The sequence below is a fragment of the Branchiostoma lanceolatum genome, chromosome 6 (assembly GCF_035083965.1).
Source record: "Branchiostoma lanceolatum isolate klBraLanc5 chromosome 6, klBraLanc5.hap2, whole genome shotgun sequence".
In the NCBI taxonomy this organism is placed as follows: Eukaryota; Metazoa; Chordata; class Leptocardii; order Amphioxiformes; family Branchiostomatidae; genus Branchiostoma; species Branchiostoma lanceolatum.
The window spans coordinates 8,651,052-8,678,573 of record NC_089727.1 but is presented as its reverse complement, the minus strand read 5'-3'; the positions used below and the strand labels follow the sequence as shown (position 1 = coordinate 8,678,573).

At 40.4% G+C, this 27,522-nt stretch overlaps 2 protein-coding genes across 7 annotated transcripts; one reads left to right on the top strand and one right to left on the bottom strand.

Moving 5' to 3' along the window:
- Positions 1 to 270: 270 nt before the first annotated feature.
- Positions 271 to 24,664, top strand: LOC136436419 (FHF complex subunit HOOK-interacting protein 1B-like). Of its 6 annotated transcripts, XM_066430402.1 has the most exons (13): positions 271 to 306; positions 1,051 to 2,057; positions 8,673 to 8,831; positions 12,854 to 12,940; positions 13,534 to 13,701; positions 14,389 to 14,468; positions 15,024 to 15,943; positions 16,550 to 16,768; positions 17,523 to 17,701; positions 18,704 to 18,935; positions 19,535 to 19,606; positions 20,279 to 20,463; positions 22,101 to 24,664. In XM_066430402.1, the coding sequence occupies exons 2-13, from the start codon at positions 1,290 to 1,292 to the stop codon at positions 22,362 to 22,364; spliced, it is 3,333 nt and encodes a 1,110-aa protein (XP_066286499.1). In that variant the 5' UTR covers positions 271 to 306; positions 1,051 to 1,289; the 3' UTR covers positions 22,365 to 24,664. The 6 variants fall into 6 exon arrangements, with proteins under 6 accessions (XP_066286499.1, XP_066286496.1, XP_066286493.1 ...); XM_066430399.1 differs by having other exon boundaries at positions 15,024 to 16,768; positions 20,279 to 20,445; XM_066430396.1 differs by having other exon boundaries at positions 15,024 to 16,768.
- LOC136436421 (thiol S-methyltransferase TMT1A-like) lies at positions 23,773 to 27,033 on the bottom strand. The gene is made up of 2 exons (XM_066430403.1): positions 26,527 to 27,033; positions 23,773 to 25,826 (listed from the first exon to the last, which is right to left on the bottom strand). Exons 1-2 carry the CDS (start codon positions 27,016 to 27,018, stop codon positions 25,590 to 25,592), a joined length of 729 nt encoding a protein of 242 aa, XP_066286500.1. The 5' UTR covers positions 27,019 to 27,033; the 3' UTR covers positions 23,773 to 25,589.
- Between the last annotated feature and the right edge of the window lie 489 nt (positions 27,034 to 27,522).

The window sequence follows — 27,522 nt, the reverse complement described above, 5'->3', positions numbered from 1 at the left end:
AGTTGGGGAGGATTTTTCAGGAAAGGTACGAAAGTGGTATAATTTACTATAAATTCACGACGTGATTCCGGATAATTGATAAGTTTACCCTCCATTTTCATCCAACCTGTTCCACAGAGCTTAAACCATGCTTTTTTAGGAAAATTTACCCAATCATCTAGACAATAACGTGTGTTTTGAGCATGTTTGAACAGACAGCACTTATTTTTGTAATCTCGAACCCAGAGTAATCACCCACACTACCCTAAGGACGAGATCGTCATCACGTGATGACATCATTCATTCAAAATGGCCGCCGGGTGAAAGGTTAGTGAGGAAATTCCCTTCCTTTCCGCTTTTCCTCTGGGAAAAACAAATTTTCCCGCCAGATAAGGAAGTCAATATGCAACCCAACGACTTCCGTAACGTCCACAGATATCTGTGATGGTCTTCCGTTGTGGGAAAATGTTTATTTAGGCCGGGTTTTCGGTACACTAGCTACGTCGACTGCACTGTGGAGTGCCAGCGTTGCGGATACTACAAAAATAGTGGTCCGACAACTTTTGGCTGGAGTTGTGGTGTTCTAAAGCAACGAATCCGGCGTGTATGCTTCTATTTCTTCCCGATATTTATTCTGTTCCACCGTTGCTAGCTGTGTGGTTCCCCGCGAACCTTCGTTGTTGGTTTTTGTGGGTGTTGTGCCAACGTATTTGGACAGTATTTGTTCATATGGGTTTGCCCGTCAAATATACCCAGAGCGTAAATCTCTGTTAGTTTATATACGCTACTCTAAAATCCCTTGCATGGTTTGGCATCTAGCTCACTACAAAGTAGGTGTAGCCATTTGTTTTCTCTTATAGAATGCTTCAAGCACGGTTTTATTGTACGTGAAACATTTCAATTTCAAGTGTTCTGTCTATGCACTTGCTTTGCCAGATTTGTCTGTTGCGTAGACACTCATACATATGGATGACTGAAACCCTGTATCTGCTTGTGTTTGTTTATTTTGGGTGCACTGTTTTTCTAGAGGCATGCTACTGACTGACATCTTCTTTTGTTTTTATTTACCAGTTCCAGGGATTGGGTAACAGCAATGGTTGGAATGGTGGCAAGACGATGCATGATGAAGACCTTGCAAGGAACGTTTCACTTTCCCTAAGTGCCTGAGCATGACGTAGATTTTACAGGAAATATAAAGACTACTGCATCGTGTGCCTTTAAACTGATGCCTTCCTAATCAATCCCAGCAAGAAGCTCTAAGATTATTTTTTAAAAAGATATTTTTGAATGATATTACTGTATTTTTCAAGATGAGCTGGTTTGCAAAGTTACGCTCCAAAAGTGTGAGTAACCAGAACCGCCCGCCGACCGGCGTACGCTCGCACTACGGTAAGGTGATGGTCGACCCTCAGACGTGCCTCGAGGTCTTCAAGAACCACTGGAGACAGGCGTATACCATCATGTGCCGCCATATTCCCACCGCCGCGACGATCTACCACCGCGTGGCGCTAACCGGTGACGAAGTTCAAGCCGTGGTTAACTACGTTGACCAAATGATGAACCTTCTCGTAGAAGAGGAAGCTGTCAACGGTAAAATTGGTCCAATGCTCCAATTCCTTACCAACGAGAACATCATGGAGAAACTCTTAGACTGGAGCGTCGAACACAGTCAGTTCGCGGATGAGATGAAGTATGAACAACTCAAGGTGTACGAAACACTACTCTGCGGGTCTCCCCAACCCGTCCTACATCAGAAACACATCCTCAACCCGCTACTGAGGTTACTGGGGATGTGTTCAGACGCAAACACTGCAGAAATCGAGAACCACCTTATCCTACTACTGAACCAACTGTGCGTAAGTCTGTACAAGGATCCGTCATTGTTGGAACAGTTCTTCAACGCGAAGGCTGATCACGGTCCGGCAAAGTTCCTGATCTTCTCGTTGCTGATTCCGTATGTGCACCGGGAGGGCAGGATTGGTCAGCAGGCACGGGATGCGCTGCTGCTCTGCATGTCGCTGTCTGCGGAGAACGAAACCGTGGGGATGTACATCGCGGAAAACTCCAACTTCTGTCATGTAAGTACATCTATGTTATTACCACATTTATTAACAATCAACAGTATATAGTTATTGTTTGAAACATTATTGTAGTATCATACTTGTCCAGTAGTTGTGTGGTGTCGAATGGTTGAGTGACTAGGCCAGCAGAAACGAGATCAAAAGGTCACAGGTTTGATTCCTGGCATTCCTGTCTAGATGTTGTATCCTTGGGAAAGACACTGTAGGCGTGTAGCACACAATTATCCTCCTTCCACCCAGGTGTACAAATGGGTACCTGAGTCCTGACTTTGGTTGGGGAGGTACTAAAAAGTAAAACTAAAAGGATCCGGAGGATACTGTGCCCAAAACACTGTAGATAACAACCAATTGTCCCTACGGCCTCAGAAAGGCTGTGGGACTACCTTTACCTTTAGTGCCTCGTTTTTTTCAGGTAGATTCTCTACTTGTCATTATTTTATAGAATTAGTATACAATTGTGAATCCACAGCTGACTAGCTAATTCGAGTCCGAAAAAAGATTGACGTCACCGCCCCCCAATAACCTTTGCTTGGGATATTATTGATTTTGCACAGAATACTTATTGTACACGTAGATGTGTTGATTACTTTCCACATTCTTTTGTGTGGTAGCAAGTCCAGACAATTTGGTGTGGAACAGAAAAAAAAAGAGAAGAAAAATTAAGGTGGTGTCAACAAAATAGATGCCGATGTGGTGTTAATCAAAATAAATACTTGTGAATGTCATTGGATTTCCTTCTATTCCGACACATGTGGACAGTTAACATTGTCCTGCTCACATACGCCTGAATTGTAGTGTTTGAAGGAAAAGGGATGTTCTATAATTAGAAAGCTGTAGAATGAATTTGATACAGTATTTACAAATGTTTTACCCCCCTTGATGCACTACTACTGTAAATCCATTTAAAATGGCTGTCGGTAATTCTAGCAGTTAGGGGAAAGGTAGTAGTTCATCACTGCATTTAATTTAGCGGTGGGAACAAGGTAACAAATAATTGCGATGATGAAATTTTAGCGGTTGAATAGTGACCCGTCACTGCTTAAGTCACTAAAATTAAGTTACCACTAACAAATCAATAATTACAGTATAAAATAAAGATCCCAAGCCCACCCAATTGGAATTTCTGTCCCATGACTCAGTTTATCTGAGATTCTGACCCAGAGCCAAATCCAATATCATTTTGTAATCCTTTACTACATGCATGTACTCCTTATGGGAAAATTCCAGACTGTCTGTCAATACATAGGTACAGTACCTACTTAGTACATGTAGTGAGTGACACCCAAAAACCCCTAAGTGAAACAATTCAATTAGCCGTAACAGTTATATACAGCCTTTGGTATGGTTAGGAATAGAGATATTTTCTCTGCCAAAACCCCCCACAAGATAACAACATTATTTATTCAAGAGTATCTCAAGAATGCTTATCTGTTAAGACCTTTGTGTAGGAAGTGCCAAGGCTACTTATGAGATTGATTTTGTCCATTGAGTTGAAAAAAATAGTATAACAGTCTCTTTACAATTCTTTCTGCTTGTGTGAGGCAGCTATCTGTGAATGAAATGATAAAAGATAGGCATAAATAGAATATGACAATATTTCATGACCTTCAATCATAAGAAATTATTTATGAAAGACACAAATTCTGAGCTATTCTGCATTATGAATTTCAGTACCCGTGGCTTGAATAAATGATTATTGAATTGTTTATTATGCATATTGACAACCTGCAGTGATATCTATTTTAATCAAGGGACAAATTGAAACCAGTTGTGCTAGAAAAACAGATCAATCAATTTGCAGCCTTGTACTCATTTGCATGTTATTCATTCATTGGTAGATATATAAATCCTTGCTCTTCACAATTGTGTTGATTTAATCAAGTTTGTTACAGTCTTCTGTAAGAGACAGATAAACAATTGGTTATTCATTTTTATGGAGAGGATGTAGACTATAATCTTACAGATCATGTATACATGTCTGTATTATTAGTGTATATGCAGATGTGTTGGAATGCACAGTTACATGTAAGTCTTGATTTGGAATGTATGCAGATGGTACATGTATAATTGACCTGAATTTGATCAGAATGAATTGATCAGGATTAATGAATTGATCGTTGGATTGGTACTGATGTACAGCATAGGCACAGTCCCAGTTACATGTATATTAGTATTGTACATGTATGTCAGGACTTCGTTTCACAACAAAAGTGACCTTTGACAAGCCGTTTACCTTTGCTTAGCCAGTTACTGTACAACCAGAAAACACACACAGCTTTGGTCATCTGTGCATTGGTCAAGCGTCTGGTCATTCTGGATCGAGTCTGTCAGCCACCATGGATGCCGCTGACCAAGAGGCACGGCTGGACGTTCTGAAAGATCATTGGATGCAGGTGTGGACCATCTTGAGTGACTGTAGGACATCTGCTGGTCAAAATCCTGATGAGACAATGACAGAAGAGGAGGATGTTCGGGCTATTGTCAATCATCTGGACCAGGTTGTCAACCTCGTGACAGAAGAAGACTGTACGGACGAGACCGTACCCGGACCGCTACTACAGTTTCTCATTGGTCAGGACGTCATGACGAAGATCGTGGATTGGACGTCCAAACATGGCGGCCATTTCGCAGATGAGCTCTACTCGGAACAACTCAAGATGTACAAAAGGCTCTTGTCTCAAAGTCCACAGCCTGTCTTACATCATATTGCTGTCTTGAACCCGTTCTTACAACTTCTAAGTGTCAGTTTTGACTCAAACGTAGAAGACAAGATGTTTCTGTTGAATGAACTGTGTAGGAATCTTCGCGAGGATCCAACTTTGGTAAAGCAATTCTTCGACAGAAAGAGGAACGCAGGCGCTGAGAAGTTTGGATTAATCGTCTCCCTTCTCCTGGAAAACGTGCGCAATGGAGGCAGGATGGGACAGCAGGCTCAGGACGCGCTTCTGCTCTGTATGTCGCTCACGGCGCAGAACGAAACGGTGGCGGCGTACATAGCGGAAAATTCCGACTTCTGTCCCGTAAGTTAGAAACGTACCTGTTTTCGGACAGACACCTCCCACTGTCCCCTTTGGTAGCAAAACGTCCTTGCTATTTATCATATAACGAGCAAAGTCCATCTGATACAGTCTTGTGGTAAGAAAGGAGGTCTTCGCTTTACTGCAGAAGTGTTTGCGAAAGATCTATACCAGTTTTCTAAACAGGTCCCAAATATGCTTTCTCAAAATAGTGGTCGTCCTAACAAGGACTTTGTCTTCAGTATGGTGGCAATGTTATTTTTTATCGTGGGTAGTTTCTTTGTAGTTTGAAGTCATGGCAGGTCTGGTATTTATAGCTGACCCAGTAACCCATTCAGAAAGGGTCTGCAAATGACCTCTGGCCTCTCACTCACCCTTTATCATAGCTAAAGTGGAGACACACATATATAGCACTGTCAATACCAGTACCAGTGCTTCAATGTGTAAGCAATGTAGCAAATAGGAGCTCCGGCTGGACATACAAATGTATACTGGGTGCATGTGCACTTTTGTGCACTCAAAATTGGAGCGGTGTACCCAAGTTTTGACTGTGTGTGCACTGTTGCATCAAGATATTTGTGTGGCACACTGTGGGGTTATGTACTACAGTAGATTCCGCATATCTGTATAGCCCATTTGTCAGCGCAAATTATACGACTCCCCGAACTATACGACTGTCCGAACTAGCGATATTGACGTCCCGAAGGAGGGGAGGGGGGGCGAATTGGATTTTGGGCAAGACACACAATTACACTAACGATATCGCAACTTTATTTTGCAAAATTTTAATCAAAGTACAATCCGACCTTTTCGTCGATCTTAACGTCACCATATTGGATTAAATACGCGATCCATTTTGTTCAGATAAGCCCGAACTGCGTGGGAAACTCCTGCCAAATAAAAAACTCCCGCCGCATGTTGATCACGTGAAATCTGACAGTCAACCAATCAGAGCACAGGTTTTTATGACGTAAACCAATCAGCGCGTAGAAAAATGCATATCAATGAGTAAACAAAGATGGCCGCCCAGCGTCACCAGACCTTCCTCGCTTTATTTTTTTCTGAAATCGCGACGTAAAATACGATTCATCTACGCTACATAAGCAGGATTTTCACGGGGAAAGAATGTAAGGAATAGGTTCTCCGTCGAATACGGCCACAAATAACTGTAAATCGCGGCAAAATACAGCGTAGAGGCTCAAATGCTCCGACAAAAATCGTGTTTTTCGTATTTTTGTTCACTTTCGTCGCTTGAGTCTTGAAAAACAGGTTTTTAATGAGATCACCGTATGTCAAAGGCACCGATATCGATTGTTTGCAAGCATGACAATAGCGAGTAACAAAAGAATGTGATTGTTGAACGGTAGACGGCGTCCCCACTCCCGAAACAACAATTCAAATCCAAAATTTAGCCTATAGTTGTGGGTCGTTTTACGATAAAATCGGACAAGATTCTATACAATACCCCGAACTTTACGATTATGGGCTATACAGATATGCATTGTTTTTACAATTGAGTGAATGGTAAATGGTTTGGTGTTTTGGAATTCTATACAGAAAGACGAAATATACAGAAAAAAGGTATACAAATAATTGGCATATACTGTATTGGCCACTTCATGTACATTTGTAGTACACAGCATATTCTTGATATATTAGTGCCGTGAAAAGTAATAAAACCTTTGTAGATTTTGTACCTTGTACCATTCTTTGTTAGCTGTAGGGTTATGCCTACAGTCTATTTTATGTTGTTCCCACCCAAATTTTTTTCCTGACTGCACTGGAAATTTTAGGTTGGGTGCACTAGTGCATTTATTCCCTGGTGCACCTATTCCCAACAATTCATTTATAGCCCTGGGGTTCAACTTTCTACATAATGATTCGAAAAAGTGCCCCCAAATATTCTTCCATTCTAATCCTGAAATGTTATTATCAATATCAGTGGTAATTTTAGCCTTCAGTTCATATGTAGTCCTATACAGACATCCTAGTAGTAATGATATACCCACTGAAAATATTTCAGTGCAACTTGTTAAGTACAAACTGAAATGCTAAGTACTGCCTTTAAATAGCTCCCAGCAGTAATTACCTGTCCCACTTTCACACAACTATACAGATGGCTATTTCAAATCATCAGATAAGCATTCAGATCGCTCCTGAGCAAATTGGTAATTACAGTTTGAGTGAATGGGGGGCTTTAAACTGATGTTAGTGTCGACTGATGTCTTCTCTTAATAGCATTTGGTTTGGATAGAATATATGGAAGAGCAGAAACAAGGTTGCAAGAAGCTTAATAACTACTTAAACTAGACAGAAATGTAGCGTATTGTTTCCTGTACTGTAAATGCAGAAATGTTTGTGCAGAGTTGATTTTGCGGTAGGGAGAAAATGGAGTGTTCGCGGTGGTTTTGAGTTCGCGTTTGAAACAATATTAGCATTACAGTCACACAATGCAGGGCTCGAAATTCATTTTTGGGAATAGGTGCACTGGTGCTTCCAACCTAAAAATTTAGGTGCACAGAAAGAATTTTGGGTGCACAACTAGAAATAAAGTAGAGTGTCAGCAAAACTTAATTACATAGTTTAACACTACTTCCATCTGTAATTCTATAGCTAAGTTCAAGTCATACATGAAATAAAGTACAACAGAGGTTATAATATAATGCTTTTTCTGATACTCAGATTTCAAGAATATCCTGTATGCTAGTGTACAATAGTACCTTATTCATATAGCCTTAAAAAAAATCTAGGTGCACTGGTGCACCCACAGTTAAAAATTGGGTGCACGGCTCCAATTTTGGGTGCACACAGGTGCACATGCACCCAGTATTTCGAGCCCCACATTGGAACAGCTTTTCGCTGTTGTTTTCTGCATCTACAGTATTTTGAAATACATAGCTACCAACACTAACTTAGATACTATTTCACTGGACAGCCACTACTTTGTGTAGCTGATAAACCTACAGTAACTGGTGCATTCTTTCTCCAACTATTATCAAACAAACATACCTGTACCTGTACTCCTATTCTGTATTTGTTTATAGATAGATCCTCTGTTTGTGTTGTTATTGCATCTTAACTTAATCAGTAGTCACATAAACATATTATGTAGGAGAAGATGATAAATTTCTGGGAGAAATTAGGTGGTACTGTACATGTGGTCTTGTGGTTTGGGTTATTGACTCAGAACCTGGAGGTACTGAATTAAAATCCCTGGCAGGTCCCGATGTTGTGCCCTTGTGAAATGCACTTTACACCACTTTCCTCACTTGACTCAGGTGTAAATGAGCTTCAGCTAGGGACGTCCCTTAGATAGGACGCTAAATGGAAGTCCCATGTTTGAAGACAGCCGCACCTCTAACACATTTAAGAACCCACTACGCTTATTGATAAAAGTAGGGGTCCATCCTTGTGTGATTGGAAGAGAACTGCCCGGATATATGTAGCTTGTACTCTTCTGGAATCCATACAAACCTAGTGTGTTTAACACTAGTGTTATGCCATGTTTACTTGGTATGCAATACAAACAATACAAACTACAAATAATGCGATGTTTAAGTTTATTGTCTAACTCATTGTTGTTTTCTTGTTGTAGGTTCTTGCGACAGGTCTGAGTGGCCTGTACTCCTCCCTCCCCAGGAAGATAGAGATTAGATCGGATGATTGGCATGCACTGAGGAAGGAAGACTATGTCAACGCCCCCGCTCTACTCATGTTCCTCAACTCACTGGAGTTCTGCAATGCAGTAGCGCAGGTGAGACATTCACACATTGTTCAGTTGGGCGTCGTAAAGGTGTGATTCATCGCAATTCATTGGCCAGACAGTGCTGTTAGGGCCTAGGAAAATTAATGTTGTGTTTCGGTCCAGAAAAAAATAGGGTATTTTGGTAGGGATTTTATTTTACATTTCAGCCAAAACTGGAATGCATCAGGACACTGGCATTTTCAACATAATTCTGCAAGCACAATAATAAATTGAATGAAGAAGTACCATGTCTACTACAGATTCTTCAACTGTTGTTAGGGTGTGAGAGACACTATTGTTGACAAAGGGGTGGGATTGTTATGGATGACATCTCAGAGGAATGTAAAATATGTATTTATAACAGTTTTCAACATTCTGCTAACTTGAATGCGCTTTGCTAGGTTAAAAATCACAAGATATGAAAAGTAAAACCTTTTTGATCATAACACATCAGCTTTGTTCCTTTTTTCTCTCTTTTGGTTTTACGTGGCATATTTTTCCTATAAATGATAATTCTATACAGTAATACTACTGTAATTCTTGTTTTTTTCACTGTAACTTTATGTTCACTGTTTTCACGGTCACCTCTGTACTGTGAACTTGTCATCGTGAAAAAAAGAAAAGTTGTTATTATTTATGATACCTTCACACATCCGTTCTCTTAATCACTTGCCCCCACCGTGAAGTTTAAGTTCAGTGAAGATGTCCATTTTCCTTACACCGGGAAATTTCGCTACCGTGAAGATTTTAAAGGTACATGGTTTTCCCGTTAAGGTGTTCAATTTAGTCAGTAATCGTAGTGCTCCCCATGGCACTTACTGTAGTCAGGGGCAGAGTGCTGGAATTCATTTGTGTGGTCCAGACCTTTGCTGATAGGCCTTGACCTCTTACCAAGTTAGTGCCCGAGGTTTGGCAATGAGCTTTCCAGAAAGAAGGACTTACAAGGATCGAGAACCACAAATTGGTGGGGGAACATTCAAGGACTCTCCATGTAACAATTTCAATGGACCAGAGTAGTTAGCTAAGGTTGTGCATTTTTATCTTAAATTAATTCAAGTATTGATGGCAAAAAATATTTTAGCAAGATGACAGCATGAAAGTAAGGTAAATCTGCTTCTGACTGTATTTACTTATTTTAATCCCTTAAACTTTGTGTACCAAATCAAGGTACAGACATGCTGATAGTTCGGAACTACATTCATATTTTTAGAAATATTAGAACCAAGATATCAATTTGACGTGGCCCAAGAGACGCAAAGACTGTATTATGCCCATATCATGATGTGATGAAACATAATAAAGCTTGTTGATGGATTTGATATAAATTTCCATCTGAAAGTATAGAGATTTTATGAAATAATACATTGTCAAGGGCAATTACAAATATTTGTGGTAATATAGAGTCTAGACAGGTTTTTGTTCTCGTGGTTGTTAAAAAACCCTTCATTATGATATTCAGTGATTTTCCAACCAGATGAAAACTATTCACACTCAGTGAATTCCCAGTAGCCTGACCAAGCCTGTAATAGTATTAACATGCCCACATCCTTGTTACTAATCAAATGTCAGGGAGGTAGACTTTGTTTTGACTCCAGTCAAGCGAACCACAAAGCTCACCAAGAGACCCTTCTCAACAGTACTAAGTTACCATTGGTGACCTATATTGGAAAAACACAGGGAAATAGAACCACAGTCTTTTGCAAACATTCCAGATGGAGTTTTGTGAACATTTTAAGTTGTTATCTCTCTTTGAAAGCTTGAGCATCACAATTAATACCAGTTGGGGAGACATGATTTTCTATGATATTGTACAAGAAAATTTGAGGAAAATTGCTGACTTAAAAAGAAATTCTCTGAATAGAGGTAAACTTGAGCCATTATCCAAAGAAAGAGACAACATTTTAAATGTCAGAGTCTGAAATAATATTTCCAACAAAACCCCCATTGGTTGATTCTTTATGGTACGTCCCAAACCACTGTCAGAGCTATACTGTGAATACAGAAATGTTCACAGTGGTTTTATGTTTGCGATTTTCACGGTGAACTCTTCAATGTGAACTTAAAACCACCACGAAACTTTTTGCCCACCAAAAGCGCTACTATTGTTTCAAATGCGAACTTAAGACCACCGCGAACACTCCATTTTCTCCCTACCGCGAAATAAAAACCACGCAAACTTAATTGCATTTACAGTATCTGTCCAGTTGTCAGCTACAATTAAAGACACATTTGTGTGTGGTACTGGAAGTGTTGAATGATGGTTATCTTTTACATGGTTTTCCCAGAAGAATGGATAGTCTCTAAATAGCTAGGATAGTTGTCCCTCAGTAAATTACTATATGTCCATTTGAACATAGTTTTGAATTGTTAGGAATCTCAGAGCTGTTATCTCAAATCTATACAAGCTGTTATAAGATGCACTAGTTGACTTATAATTCATAATACAGGGCATGGATTTTTTCAGCCTTGAAAGTTGCATGTTCAGTGTTCTCAGCAGAATTTTTTGCAGCATATGGGTCAGGTACAGAAGGCCAACTTTGCATGGCGCAAGCCACTCATGGAGTGCCGAAGATTAGTCTGTATTTATAACGCAAACTCCTGCTATCTAGGGCTTTTATTGCTCCTACACTGACCAATTACGGGTGACCGCAATAAGCGGGATTAAATCAGGCTAGCCGAAAACTTGACCACAACACTCCAAGACACTATTTCCTGCAATTTTAGGGACAAATTTTCTGAAATTAAGTTTTTCCCTTTGTTACAGCCTTATCCTAAAGCTCTGTGTGAAGGGTCATATGGAAATTCCAAAAAGAAACACCCCTATGCTGGTAGGGGCTAAATCACAGCACAGGGCCGGGGTTCCAATTCACTCACAAATCTATTTCTACCTACACTGTACAATCTTAATTTTTTTCTGTAAATCGTAGTTTACAAGCAGGTATTTCAAACCCTTCAACTTCAAGATTTGTATGTAGCCGTATTCATCGCAAAACGTTCAGGTCTTTTTGCCATCTGTGCTCCCACCCTCGTGACTTTTAAAGCATTATGAATTATTAACAACTGCTGGCACAAAAACATATGGTAGACATTCAAAACCACCCATTTGTCAAAATGCTTTTCATGTGGTCGAAGTGCTCTTAAATGTCTCTCTTTGGTGCGAAATACCTTTTGAAATGGATTTGAAAAGTGATTTCAATCAATATGTTCATAACATCTGTTAGCTATACTCTTCAAAATCTCATTTTAAGGCGTGGAATAGACATTGAGCCTCCCACACTGTTTGCTATGGAAGGAGAACAATAGCTTGTCTATTTTTGTTGGGAAGTGCAGATGACTAGCCTGGGTGCCATCCTATTTTTTTTACCGAGGCTCCTACATTTGCTACCCTATTTTTTATGTAGGAGCCCCGGTCGAAATAGGATGGCACCCAGGCTACGGATGGCTTCATAAGATGTCTAATTAGGTCCCAGGTATATCTGTCTTCTGACAGATAATGAGGGACTAGACAACCTTCTAAGACTGAAAATATCAATTAGCAGGGCTCAAAATAATTGATAAGTTTCATTTTCCTTGCAATTTTTTTAGACTTTTAGAGATTCTACTTATGGCACGATTTTAGCCCTTTAATTTGGGCTATTTCAACGCACAAAATATGGTATCACAGTATTGTGTTTATTTTGGGGGTGATTTTATAAAGAGTACCTTTAATTATTTGCCTACAGATTGCCCAGGTGGTAACCTTTATTATCTTTGCCAAGAAGGTTTATGATTTGGGTGCCATTTGTTTTGTTTGTCTGTGTTTGTGAAAAGCATACCTTGAGAAGCTGTGGATGGATCTTTATGATATTTAGTAGGTGGGCAGGAGTTGGGAACATGAATGTCAAGGGTCAATGGGCCTCTAAGTGGCTTTCTACGGTACTGTAGCATAACTTCCGGTTTTTGTATCTTTTTACACATGTATGGATCATTTTGCTCCAGGTTTTCCCAATGGTAACATCATAATTCATATTTTATTGATTATTTTTCCCCAGGTTGCCCACCCCATGGTGAGAAACCAGCTGTTGGAACTGCTGTACAATGGGTTCCTGGTACCAGTCATGGGCCCAGCTCTGCACAAGGTGGGACACTTCTATTGTCTCTTCTATTCTTATTCTTAAAATCAAATATCCCAAAAGATGATGTAGCAGTGATTTGTACAACAGTACTGAACAATATGATTTTCAAAATAGATCAGGTACACAAACCTTTTCTTGTCATAAGCTGAAATAAAAAGACCACAGTTTTGTGTTTTTTGTTGTTGGCACACTCCTGTAAGCCCTTTTGAATGGTAAACAGTTACTCTGGCATGTTCTTTTTGCTTTAGAAACATTAAGTTGTTACTTTGACCTTTTGGCAGTGCTGTGTGGAATGTCTGGTTTATTTGGAGTCCATTCCGTTTTCCCCAGGTATGGTTTTCTCATGCCCCCTGTCAGCTTCAGTGCAAACTGCAGAACCCCACTTGGTTACAGTTGTACAACATCTCAGTGCCAGATGTTAGCAATAAATCTCAATGTGTAGACTTATTTTTCTTGTCTCCTATATGTCCAATCTTCACAGCAATGATGGTAAACATGGACATAACCTTTGATTTAGATAGGATAGGTGGGATTTTTGGCGACACCTCAGGGGAGAGGCATTTGCAAGTTGACATTTTTTTTCCGTCTCTTTGCAGACCTCAGTGGATGAAGTGATTGCGAGCACCACGTACTTCGACCTGTTCCTCCGCACGATCACGGAACCGGCGCTGATGAAGGCCTTCCTACGCTTCATCACCACGGCCAAGTACGACGACCATCTTGTCATGGACTCCCTCATCAGTAGGATCACCAGTAACTCCAGGGTAAGGCACTGTCTCTGTGGAACTGTGTGTTTGTTTGGACCTTTGTTTATTCATGAGAAGCTCAAATCGACCTGCAGGCCACTAAATTTTAGGTACTAAGTAAGTTGAGTAGATAGGATATTTACATGTAGCACTATGATAGTTAGTCCAACAGCATTATTTCTATTGCTGAAAAATTGCACAGAGTTTTCTAAAAGCACCAAATTTGGCACACATGTTTTTTAAACAGGTCTAGATATGGAGGAATCTCCATTTAGACCAAGGAACAATTTCTTGTCATTTTAGGCTATTTTCACTTAACCGTATATTTTTGTCTCATGTGTCACAATAGTTTGAGTAATTATGCTGAAATTTGGTACAGACATACATGCACATGTCTGTAAAGTTGAGCAACCTCCATACAAAACTGTATAACGATTGTTGACTACCATAGTCCATGTCCAGGCTACTACTAGCTGGTTGTAAAACATATCAAACATGCAAAATGTATCATAATATACGTTTAAGTGAAAATAGCCTAAAATGACAAGAAATTGTTCCTTGGTCTAAATGGAGTTACGGTAGCAAGAATACAACAATTTAAAAATTGTTGTATTCTTGCTACCGTATGTTAGATTGACAAGCATATGTAGAATCAGTTTGTAATGTTTTCTTTATCTAAACCCTCTGCGCCATCTTTTTGTACAGATATCTGTGGTGACCCTGGCACTGTTCCGTACTGTTGTCAGTCTGAACTGTGAAGACGTCATGTTGGAGTTAGTCCTCAAGTAAGTCAATTATCCTCAGAAGTTCTCTTGAACCTCAGAAATTCTTCAACTAAACTGGCTTTGACTTTAGCCTGAGTACCAGCCTCCGTAGTGACCGCTGGCTCAAAAAAATTCGCTTGCTAACCGTTAGCAAGCGAATTTTTTGGAGCCAGCGGTCACTACGGAGGCTGGTACTCAGGCTACTTTGACTTAACTTAGCCTGAGGCAAATTGTTGGTGGCTTGGCTTTTTTTTGTTCGACACAGTTCTTGCATGTTGTATCAGTCTAAACCGGGCAAATAATTCTGTTGCCAACATACACGTTCAGTGTTGCCATACATCTTCAATGCTGCTTTTTTTGTTTGTCGGACTGGAAGCTTGAGGATCACAGAGCAGTAGTGGTAAGGGGGTGAAGTCTGCCATCTCGGATTGCCTTTTTGTATGTTGGTTGTACCATAGGTTTTTAAGAAGAAGATCTATCATACTAATAAGATGCTTCCTTAAGATGCTTCCTAGGGTAAACTTAGTAGTGTTCCTTGTATCCTTCATTATGTAGCATTTTCCAATCTCCATGTAGGTACCTGGTACCCTGCACACATGTAATGGTGAGCCAGCGGCGGTCGGTGAAAGAAGCGGATCTCTACGGAAAGACATCGGAGAAGTTCCTCTCTCTCACGCCCGACTGCTGCCAGATCGACAACAACGCCAATCAGCAGGCTGCGCCCGTTGCCATGGTGACAAACATTGGCGTCAAGGGCAAGAAGATAACCCCTGTGACTACCATCGATCAGAAAGTTGCGGAACAGAAGGAGAAGGAAAAAGCCGATCTGAGAAGGTTTGAAACGAGTTATATGGAGTATCTACAGGACGCACGGGTAGGTATCGGACAGTCGTGGAAGGCGTGTAAGTGCTGGTCGGCGCCGTACGATGGCGACAATCCCCCGGAAGATAGCGTGAAGGCCGAGGACTTACACTGGGGACAGATCAAGAACTATGATAGGAAAGAGAGGGTTGTGTACGGGACCTCCAGAGGTAGGAGCGCCAGCTTTCAGCCAAGGTCGCCCAGCGAAGGGGTCGACCTGAGACCAAGACTAGGGAGCGCTCCCGTAAAGTCGCGGCAGACGGACGAAACACAGGACAGCGGGCTGTCGTCGGGGTCGGACACCAAGCCAGACAACGAGTGGTCCCTGACGTTCAATGGCGGACGGATCGAGGCTCACTCGCCGTCGAAAACCCGGAGAAAAATCAGCCCAACCACCTCCAGCAGTGACTCCCTGCACAGCATACACAGCATCTTGGATGTAGAGGTACATGTTGATGGCTCAAAGACTGACGACAAAGCCAAGGAGAAAGCGGTTGTAAATGGAGAGATTGAAGGAGAAGTAAAAGAGGAAGAACAAAAGGAGAGGGAGTCGAAATCAGAAGACGTGGGAACTGATAAAGAGAAGATAGTGCAGAACGGGAAAGAAGAAGAAAAAGAAGAAGAGAAAGAGAGAGGTCAGTCTTTACCATGCCATGGCACTTCAGGGAACTGCTCTAGACAATCAGGTGCTTTAGCTAACGGTGCTGGGACCTTGCATGAGGTTCAACCGCATGGCAGCGGTGGCATTGTGGGTGAAAGTGGTGGTAGTAGTGCTAGTGGTGATCAAAACTGCTCTAGAACTCACGCTGCACGGAATGATTGCGGTGAAAACGCTGGCAATATCGCACACGTGCATGGAACGGCGAGCGATAACGGTGGCAGGAATGTGGAGCATGCAGCACACGAGAAAGATCCGCACGGAATGGCTGGGGACACAAGCAATACTGACCGAACCGCAACTAACACCCTCCCGCGATCTGAATCTTTTGAGGCCTTGTTTAACGCCTTGGAAGGCAAGCCCATTGACGGAGAGCTCGAACTGGACATGTCTATCGAAAACTTGCTAAACAGAGACGTTGAAGGAAAGGCCCTTCCCCCCGAGCTAAGGACTAAACGGTCGTACACAAAGCTAGACCCCAGCTCCCTGCACTCTAATAACAATCTCACCAATGATAGAGTAGTGCACATATGTAAGTCCTGCTGTGATGATGATGGTGACAATGAAGTGTTTGACCAATCAGACAAGACGGATGGAAAGGAGGAGAAGAAGGATGCAGAAGAGGAGGATGATGATGATGAAGCTGTCTCCATGGCAACCACGCCATCTCTGGGGATGTCGCCGCCCCAGACTCCGCATGGCGAGCTTCCCCAGTCACCCAGTATTTTTAGACCACTCCATCTAGCGTTCAGCCCCATAGCAGCACAGGAGGACAAGAATCGCATTGGCTTACCAAACACAGGTATGGTATATTTTGTAAATTTCTTGACAACAAGCATAGTAATAGAAGACCAGTTTCTGCATTTTGATCATTCAACAGTATTGGACAAAACTGAAGTCTTGTACTTTTGTTTCTTTGTTTCGTATAACAATTATGAATACCTTTCATTATCATTATCTATTGGGCTGTATCAGCCGGGATCAAACAAGAAGTACAAGAAGTACTACCTTTAGGTGTATGCAGGGCTCGAAATTCAGTTTTGGAAATAGGTGCACTGGTGCACCCAACCAAAAAAATTAGGTGCACAGAAAGAATTTTGGGTGCACAACATAGAATAAAGTTGAATGTCAGCAAAACATGATTACAAAGTTTAACGCTCTTGAGAACTTCAATCTGTAATTCTATAGCTATAAACCTTAAGATTTCAAACAAGTGATGCATCAAATACAACAAAAGGTTTTATTATTTTTTTCTGATACTTAATTAAAGAATATTCTGTATACTTACTGTACAAAAATATCTAGGTGCACCAGTGCACCCACAGTCAAAAATTAGGTGCACAGCTCCAATTTTGGGTGCACCCACTATTTCGAGCCCTGGGTGTATGTAACACACCAGTTTTGTACAGTTAAAGTACAAGCTGCGTAAGACTGGACTGTAAGGTTTGGTCCACTCACACCGGGATGGACTCGTACTCTTCTCAATGTGTATGATGGGTTGCTTTAACATGCTAGAAGTGTAACTCTCCTCAAACAGACACTTTGTATATTTTCAGGCCCGTTCATAGCTGCCCTGTTCTCCAAACTGGAGACCATGATGTCCAACTCGCTGTACGTGAATCTGTTGCTGACAGGAATCCTGCGGCAGCTGTCGTACTACCCCCTGCCTCTGCTCAGGTCCTTCCTTCTCAACACCAACCTGGTCTTCCAGCCAAGCGTTAAGTCTCTGGTACAGGTATGTAAGACATTGGGACACTTTTTACAAAATATAGATGTGCCATATACCTGAACTGAAGCTGCGGTGTCAAATGGCTGAGTTGCTAGGCTAGCGGACACAAGATCGAGAGGTAACGGTTTCGATTCCTGACATTCCTGGCTGGACGTTTTGTCCTTGGGAAAGGCACTTTACATGACTTTCTTCACTCCACCCAGGTGCAAAAATGGCCTTCCAATACCGTGCCCTAGACACTGTGAAAAACAACCCACTGCCCCTATGGCCTCAAAAAGGCTAAGGGACTACCTTTTTACTTGAATCTGAATATTAGCTTCCATCCAGTATAACTGGCCTTTAGCATAACACACCAGCTTTGCAGACACATGGTCGAACCCAAATTGTTCATATCTAATTCAAACTGCCATAAATTGAACTGAAGAAGCCCCAACTGTACCACATAACAAAGCCTTTCATAAATACTGCCATTCCTTTTAAACAAATATGTATTTTCAGGTGGTTACGCTTAAAATTTCTCACGTCTAGATTCCCATCCCTGAGCAGGGCTCGAAATACTGGGTGCATGTGCACCCAGTGCACCCAATTTTGGAGCTGTGCACCTAATTTTTTACTGTGGGTGCACTGGTGCACCCAAATATTTTCGTACGGTTTTATGTGTAAAGGTATCACTTCACACTAGTAGACAGCATATTCTTGACATCTAAGTGTAAGAAAATAATAAAATTTTTGTTGTGAGTACTTAAGATTTTGATGTTAGAATTTGAGTTCATTTCGATTTTGAAAGCTTCAAAACTGTGTGCCGAGATCGCGTGCCAAACGCGCATGAAGAGGAACAGTAAAGCTTGTCATTATGTTTTGCTTACAATAGTTACATTCCATTTTATGTGGTGCACCCAAAAATTTTTTGGTGCACCCAATTTTTTAGGTTGGGTGCACCAGTGCACCTATTCCCAAAACTGAATTTCGAGCCCTGCTGAGTCTAATGTCTTTATTTACGATTTACAGATACTCAGTTCTGTGAAGAACAAAGTCGACTACTACTCCGAGACGGTGGAGAACTTCCAAGGACTTGTCGTACGCGGGCGGAACTTCCTGTCGTACCGCGAGCAGGTGCTGTATGACTCTGAGAGCAACCAGATGATCCTGAAAGACAAGAAACAGGCTGTCGGACAGTCGCCCTCTCCACAGACCACTCCACCACCGACCCAGCCTACCAAACCACAACCCCCTCCTCCTGGTAAGGAACAGTTCGGTTTTTGTATTACAGTGTACATGTAGCTCTTTGTCTACTACTACAAGATTTGAAGACACTAGGTGCTAGTGTTATACTAGTATATTACATGTACTTCTTTTTTGCTGGTGTTTTTTTACTAGCTGAAAGTGATTTAACAAAAAAAAAGTGTTTTATTCTCTTCTACTGTATCTTCTTTTCCACGTTCTTTGTGACTAACATAACCTCCTTGTTTCTGTCCTTTGTAAAGCATGTACGTGACTTACTGTATCTTACATCTTTCAACTTGAATATTTTCATAATCAAATTTCTTTCCGATTCATAGATTGTAAGATATTGCCAAAAGAGGAGTGCTCTTCACACAATTCAAGTACAGACTGTGTAATCTCTATATTTTGTATCAGTTATAATCTCTTTAACACTGCAGCTGTATTTTGAAAAGTTAGGATTCCTCCTTTCAGTGTCAAAAGATGTATTGATGATTCTTATGCTTAACATATATCAACAATGTCTTTACTATTGTAACCTCATTCTCTTCCTTGTGTCTTGCTCTCTCTCGTGTCTTATCTTATGAATGTTGTCTGTCTTCTCTTAACTAACCCAAGAGCCTTCAGTTGGAGATGGAAATTCCATATTGGAAGGTCTGTCTGAACTGGTGTGGAGTATGACCGATCCCTGTAAGTTTGAAGGGTACTTCAGGTTCAATAGTTTGGTGTGCTGTGTCTATGCTAGTGTTAGTGCCATTCAAGTATCTTTTGTTATGGAATTTGTAGAATTTTGGTTAATCTCCAAGCAGATGTTGTGAGGAACAGTATTAGATTGTACTTGGCTGGCTGCTTGAAAATAGCATAGTAAAAAAATGTTACAATCTTCCCTCCCAATATCTCATTGGAGATAATTCATTTCTTGTAAGTTGCTTCACTGTTTGTTTTTCTTACAAATACAATGTAAATGCACCTTTTGTGGATGATACAATGCGTTAAGAAAGGCTGAAGTGAAAATCTTAGCTAAAATAATAGACTGATCCCATACATGTAGCTGTGCCCACCTCCGTGAAAGTGTAGAAATGCAAATGTTTGACATGTAGCAACTCTCTCATTGGTCAAACTGATGATGCCATCCTATCATTGGTTGGACCGCTAATTATGATGGACAGTCAGGATTGGTCTATTGATGAAAAGCTTCTAGCTACCAGTATAGTGTATAGTGAAAAAATGGCCGTTCAGTGTAATATAACCAGCTGCTACCGCGCGGTTATATCAGCTACATGTATATAGAATAAGATACAGATAGTGTAATTCAAGAATCTGCATTAAACTCTTCATTTTCAATACATTGTTCTGCTGTAGTTGCTCCCCCGAAACGTCGCTCCACCTTCAGTAGTTTCTTCAGCAGCGGACGCAACAAGTCTCAGCAGCAGGGCGCAACCGTACCGCCGGTCCACTACCAGAGCCAACGACAGCCCCGACCGCCGCCCACGAAAGTACCGCAGGCTACGGCTGGCTCCGCCCAGCAGGTTGGTTACACACTGCAGGTACGGTGGACATCCAAGCAAAATGACGGAGAACTCAAACAGCAGTACTAACCATTAACCACCATTTCATACAGCATTCATTCATCGCATGGTACTTCATCTGTGCATGTTCTTGGTACTGAATTCGGACAGAGAGTTCACTTTTTTGGCGACACCTCTGAGGCGAGCCAAATAGTTGTTTAATTTTGTATCTATTACTATTTACCAAATTGTGAAAAAAAAGCACATCAGAAGAATATTGGAATTAAACCATAACTGAAATATCACCTCAACTGCAAAATTCGTCTGTGAAACAGTGTTTAAGAATTTTATTGTGTCAAAAAAAAAACCCATCACAGTACAAGAACATGTATGTAGGAAATAAAAGAGTTCTCCAGTCATCTTCCTTAGATCAAGGTAATGTGCATGTGCATGAGTGGAGAGACAAGTTGCATGCAGTAACTGACTGCTAAACTGACAATCGAGGCCTGTTCTAAATAGTGTAGCATGTCATTGAGTCTGACAAAGGGGCATTTGTTGGATTCCAGTCCAAAGATTTATTTCAATACTCCAAATTCCAGTATTGAAAAACCCTTTACCAGACAGTTTCTTTTGTGCGCTACACTATTGAGATGCCTATTTGCCCACAAGCATCATTCTTGCCACACCAACAAGATTTCCCCTCCTTAAAAATGACTGTCTTTTTTTACATCATTTAGATGGGCACTGTAAATGCAGAAATGTTTGCGGGGATTGAATTTTGCGGTAGGGAGAATATGGAGTGTTTGCGGTGGTTATGACTTCGCGTTTGTAACAATAATAGCGCTACAGTCACACAGTTGAACGACTTTTCGCGGTGGTTCTAAGCAGTTTGCGGTAAAGAGTTCACCGCAAAAACCGAGGACATAATTCCACCGCAAACATTTCTGCATTACAGTACTTAATCACAGTTTCTTCTGAAGAGATGCCTCAGAAATAATATTTACTATGTCAAATAAAGACAAGTCTTCCTGTTTTGTGTTCAATATCATCATTATCAAAAAGCATGTACAGATCTTTCCCAGGCATGCACATGTATGTTACTGGTGTTTATGATACACCACTGTCCACATATGCCACTTACAAGTTACATGCATGAATCTATCTACATTATTACATTGTGTTATTGTTTAAATGATGATAATGATGTTTATTATACCTTTGCAGGGTATCGCTAATGTGATCAAGAAGAAAGTTATTTTCAGTGTCTATATATACTGTCTAGATGACGTGCAGAAAAAGCTTGTTGCAAAAAATAAGATGCACATGTCCATGTACATATTTTCAGTCCATATTGTTATTTTATCAAACTTTTGATCAGGGCTGTCTCCAGCTCTATTATTTTATGAATTGTTTTGGAGCCTACATGGATGTTATTGACTTTCGTTGCAAAGTCTGTCATCTTACATGTAAGCTTTAAAAAATACATCAATTTTCAATTTCGTGTCACAAAGTCCTGATTTTTGGACAGGTGGGGCGGGGTCTTTCCCAACAAGTAAATTTCCGTCCCGGGACGGAGAGACTGGTTCTGGAGACAGCCCTGCTTGTGATTCTGCTACTGTTATAACTGTCTTATTTCTTTGTCGAGTCAACCTACTAACACTTCATACTGAATACAGGAAAGCCACCAGACAAGGAACGCGGTCTACTGTGCCATCATCCTCACCGAGTTTCTCAAGGAGCTTTCGGCCATCGTGCAAGAACATGCCGTCACCCCACCACTACAGCTAGAAGAAATAACTGACAATTCCTTGAAGGACCTAGACCACGAGGTGTTCGGGAAGGCTTTTGAAACGGCGGACGAAATTAGTGGAGAGAAGAGGGAAGACAGAGGTAGAGAGGGAGATGTTGAAGTACATGAAATCCCAGTGACCACCGTTTGATATAAACTGTACCATAGCTAAAATACTGTCTCTGACTCCTAGCCTTAGATACATAAATCTAGAAGCTGGGAATTGAATATAGAGGTAGACTAATGGCAATTTTTGGCAATGCCTCTGGGTGGGGCCTGTTTTATCTGTATGTTTGTTTAAAGGGAGGGTGTAAATTACACTATTGTTTGCCCTTCTTGTTCTTTCATGGCAAAAATCCTTCCTAGGCTTTGATAATGTCCTGAGAAGCAGCACAGTGATTTTTAATGTTTTTAAATATTTGACTCAACATAAACATTTACATGAAATGTAGAGATATTACGATATAGATTTTGATGATAAAGACTCTGGATATGGAGAGGGTTATATTTGAGGATATGCTCACAGCCACTATCATCATTTGAGAATGCTCAGAACTATTTAAGAATGCTTGGACAAAATGTGAAAAAAAAAAAGTATTGTGTCAGACTTACAAATTTCTATCATGGTGTAATGCCTTGCAAGTGCCCTTCCTCACCGCTGTACAAAGTATACATATGTGGGGCATATCAAGCTATACAGTAAATATGTGTGAACAATTTTTATCCAAAACTTTACCACTGAAATATATGTAAATGCAGATAGGGCTGAAAACTTACAGTTCTCTTTTTAGGGTGGCAATTGGTGTAAAGACAGAAATCACTGCAGTATTTTTTAAAGGCAAATTGTTTTCAACTTTATCGTAGCAAAGTTTTTACATCATGATTTATCAGTTTTAGACAATACTTGACTGGTGGCAAAGATATTCCAGCAATTTTTATGCTCTATATATTTATAAAATGGTGAATTTGTGTGGATTGTAATACTTGCTAAAATAGTTTGACATACATGTACAAAACCATAGATAAAATTTGAAATTTCAGCATGTTTTTAAGATGTCATCATCCAAGTGTTAGACTTTATATGAACCTCTTAACAGATTGCAAGGCGAATTATGAATTCCAAGTTTTACTACTTTTAAACAGAGCAGATTAAAATGTCTTTTTTTCCAAACTACCTAATGTTATTTATACCCACCTAAGTTCAACCCAAAACATGTGATAACACATCAACATCAAAAATATTTCTTTTTGGATGCATGCCACTAATATAAATATGAAAACTTTCCAAAATGTTAAATCATTGCTCATCTACTTTCAAAAGAATTCATTGTGACGTCCAAAACAAGCAATTATTACAATAACTGTAATTTTACTGTTTTCCGGTTGTCCAAGAATCAAACAGCAAACCGAGGAGGCCTTGAATGGGAAATAATCGCTGCAACTAAATCAAAAGCCCAAGATAGTGTGTAACAAATCTTGAAAGAGATGTCTTAGGAGCACATCTTACAACTTACATTTAACTATTAAGCAGAAGGGTTTTTGCTATCAAGCTTTGTTACACTGTGTTATTTCTTTGTGTGACTGTATTGTATTCTGTACAATATGTATGCATGTGGATATACTGATGGAAATATTATAGAAATGTAAACTTTTGACAGTACTAGTGGTGTTCTGCCTGTTTCAGAGTGTAAACTGCTGGGTATTTTGTGCATTCTGGATACATCTAAAACTTCGTAGGTACATATCATTCATGCAGATTTCACATCAGATTCTGATTCTAGTATATGATAGCAGAAGCCTTTTTCATTACTTAAAGAAAACAAAACAAATCAATATTCCCATATGATTATCTTTGGCTACCTGACTAAACTTGGGGACAAAATTTGATACATGTACATGCATACAGTTTTAAGTTCCCATCATGTAATGATATTGATAGACACCATCTGAAGTATGATATTCCTGATAATTTTAATTGCATATAGAAAGGTCAACATGGATTGCATATCCATTGGGAGTACATGCAGTTTGAAGAGAAATCGTGTGTTGTTCTTAAGTTATTATGCACAGAATGAGTCTACAAACTTTAAGATGCAAATACATGTACAAACATATGACAAAATGTCCCACCACTATAAAAACTGCTAAACTGACCTCAAGTGTTGATTATTATTATAATAAGCTGAACAATGTTGAGACTCATGAACACAACGGATATTTTTATAATGTTGATAAAATTTCTACAAAGTCTATCTTGCCACTTGAAATGAGTATTTATAAAAGGAGATGCAGGATTTTACTATCTCTTCAATGTGATTTTTAAGGTGTGATAAGAAATTTGTCTCAATCGGTGAACACTCTTGACTATTGCATTTTCTCTGCTGCTTTTGTACATAATGTAATGTAACCTATGTAGTGCCTTGGTATCAAATACAGAGAACTGTGAAGGGATTGTTTGTTTGACTCTTATTCTGTGAGAGGATGTCCCAAACCAAGCTAGGTACTTCCAGTGTGAGTGAGTTGAGTGAGGTAATAGGTCTTAAGTGCCTTTCCCAAGGGCACAACATTGGGTCTGCTTGGGATTTGAACCAGAACCTTTAGATAAAGTCAGCCACCCTAGCCAATTACCACCTTGCCACCTATGGCCTTTAGTATGGAAGCTTGAATGCCTTTTTCTTTTTTATATCAAGGCATAGACGAGCTATTTTGATTCCCTGTATTTTGTAAGGAAAGCTGTTCAATTTCATATAATTTGTAGCGAGTTGGCAAAAATGTTGCATAAAGTGAACCTGGTGCCTTCTTGATTTAGTTTAAAACGTAGGCAGACCTCTTGTATTTAATAGGGGTGGGTACCGGTACAAACAATTCAGGTCCAGGTCCAGAGGGTCAGGTCCAGGTCCGGACCTGTACCTGTACCTGATTATAGTAGTGTCGCAGTACATCATATTTTGGAGAGCGAGACACACGCAAAAGTCTCCAAACGTCATGTCTGGAACGATATAATTTCTTAGGTTTGCACTTTGTCTCAAAATTATAATTATACTCTTCTCGCCGTCTGTTTACTAATCCTCTAAGTGTTTCTAGGTATGATTCACAGCTAACGTCTTCGAAAACGAAGTTAAATCTGCTGTTTTGTATTTTCTTAGACCAGTTATGTGGCCGCCTGGTACTATGAATTTTCTAATCGGTCCATAGGCCGGTCCACTGATTTTATACGGACCGGTTTTTTTGGACCGGTCCATTAAGAAATACCATTTTTGTACCGGTAAAGCATTGAGTGCCTTCATGCCTTTTATGTCAAATGAATTTTGAAAAGCAATGAATCACACCAGATGTGGATATAAAATCCAACTGGGATTGATGAATGATGACTATACTATTTTACAGCTGTTCCCATCACATGGGGTGCAAAGATCCACCAGAATTTTGGCCCACTGAATCTCTCCCACTCAACCCTTGAGAACCCAGCCTTTCTCAGATCCTCCCAAGTGCTGTCCTTGACAGAGCAACCCCCATAGAACAGCTGTAAGAGTGGATCGAAGACGGTCTGGAAAGAGTTGGTCCACGACCCGGGTTCCCCTCTCACTTGCTCCAAGAAGTAGAATGTTCCACCCTATAAAGACACCAACAGAATCGAGAAATAACTTTTCTGTATAATTCAGGCAACTGTAATTACTAACCATCATAGTTTTTTAATGCCTTACAGTTGGCTACACTGACTTAGTATGTGGATAACGTCTGTGTGCACATCAATTTTTGTCCGTTTACAAAAAAAACACAAAATACACACTGTTAACAAAGCTGCAAAATTTTTACATAAGCATGTATATGCCAATTTTGCAGCTTCTTTAACAATATGGTCACAAATGGAGGAAAAGACAGCGGAAAACGGACAATAATGAGAGAAGTCTTCCCAAATCAAAGAAGAAGATGCGAAAGAAGAAAATAAAGAAATAATTGTTTGGTATATCATTTTCTATTTGTTCAGTCATTTATTTATCCGTTCAAACTTGTTCAGCCTTTCTACATGTAGATTTCATAATGAAGGCAACTTTTTTCTTTGCACACGCTTGCATTAGTCTTGGGGCTACCGGATGATGTCATCCATACAAGCTTACATTACAACCAAATCAGCATGGCCTTAATATCCGAAATGTATAATATTGCATCCGCGCGAGTACTCAGACGGTATTAAAGCGCCCCCTGGCAGGATACACTCAAACTACACTGTAAAATCAAAGACAAGCCAAAAGCACTGGGGTACGAATCATCGCGAATTACTAAAAGAATATGCTGGAAAGGGCAATGCTTACGGGTTTTAAAACGCGTCTGACTTCGTTGAAGACAGCTGTCGGATCCCTGACAGAACACAGCACCAGCGTGCTGACGACATCGTCCATACTGTCGTCTGCTACTTCCGTCATGTTTTCTGCCATGGCAACAATCACAGATTTGAGCGCCAAGTGAGGGTTCGCTTTGGCGTTCTGTCTTAGATACTTTTCGAAATCAGGATTTGGCTCCACGAACGTTAACAGACTTTCAGGCGGGAAATATTGGAAATTCGCTCCACTGCCTGCTCCGATTTCCAAGATTTCCCTTTCTACAGAACGTTCACTCAGATTTGAGAAAAGTCGGCGCTTGTGCTTGTCCATTTCTCTGTTGTAGACTCTCGGTGTAAGGCTGATGATGTATGCATAGCTCCACGATCGAACCTTCTTGCTTAACAGAAGCGCCGTGCACAAAGTCACGAGGAAAATGGTGAAAACGACAACTATCAGAGACGACAACCACTCACAGGAAGCCATATTGGATGGTGTCACTACAGGTCATTGACCTTTGCTGTGGTTCACAGAAAGTCCACAGGGCGGCGTTTGCATCAAAAGTTCCCGTCATTCTAAAGGAAAGACCACAACTTTCACCGCTTTAAAAAAAGCCGACTTGGGTTTCAAGTTGTGTAAGGATAGGGTTCAAGGTTGTTCTGTTGTCTTTCGAATCTTTTTGATACTACAGACTGTAGGTTTGACAGAAAACTAAAGTGAAGCGTTTAGTGATGTAATGGTTTATTGCTTTAATGTACAGCTCTGCACATGGCCATATTTCCTCCCATTATCTCTACTTGGATCAGACGCTTTAAATGATATAGACAATGCAACTAAATAATCCTCTACATTTCAGAATCAATGCATCTGTCAGCCTTCCTATTCAAGGTGAATATTCTTGGTATCGAATATTTGAAATCAAAATAATATGCTTAAAGTATTCAAAGCCCTTTTGCGAGCCTTTGGCGGTTTGCTTATCTGAAAAGAAAG

What these genes read in the sequence shown, in the direction of transcription:
- LOC136436419 (XM_066430396.1), top strand. Translation starts at nt 1,290, where the DNA reads ATGAGCTGGTTTGCAAAGTTACGCTCCAAAAGTGTGAGTAACCAGAAC. An exon ending in AAAACTCCAACTTCTGTCAT is followed by an intron (nt 2,058 to 8,672) that starts GTAAGTACATCT and finishes TTCTTGTTGTAG; the next exon opens with GTTCTTGCGACAGGTCTGAG. An exon ending in TCTGCAATGCAGTAGCGCAG is followed by an intron (nt 8,832 to 12,853) that starts GTGAGACATTCA and finishes ATTTTTCCCCAG; the next exon opens with GTTGCCCACCCCATGGTGAG.
- LOC136436421 (XM_066430403.1), bottom strand. Translation starts at nt 27,018, where the DNA reads ATGGCTTCCTGTGAGTGGTTGTCGTCTCTGATAGTTGTCGTTTTCACC. An exon ending in TCAGACGCGTTTTAAAACCC is followed by an intron (nt 25,827 to 26,526) that starts GTAAGCATTGCC and finishes GTGTCTTTATAG; the next exon opens with GGTGGAACATTCTACTTCTT.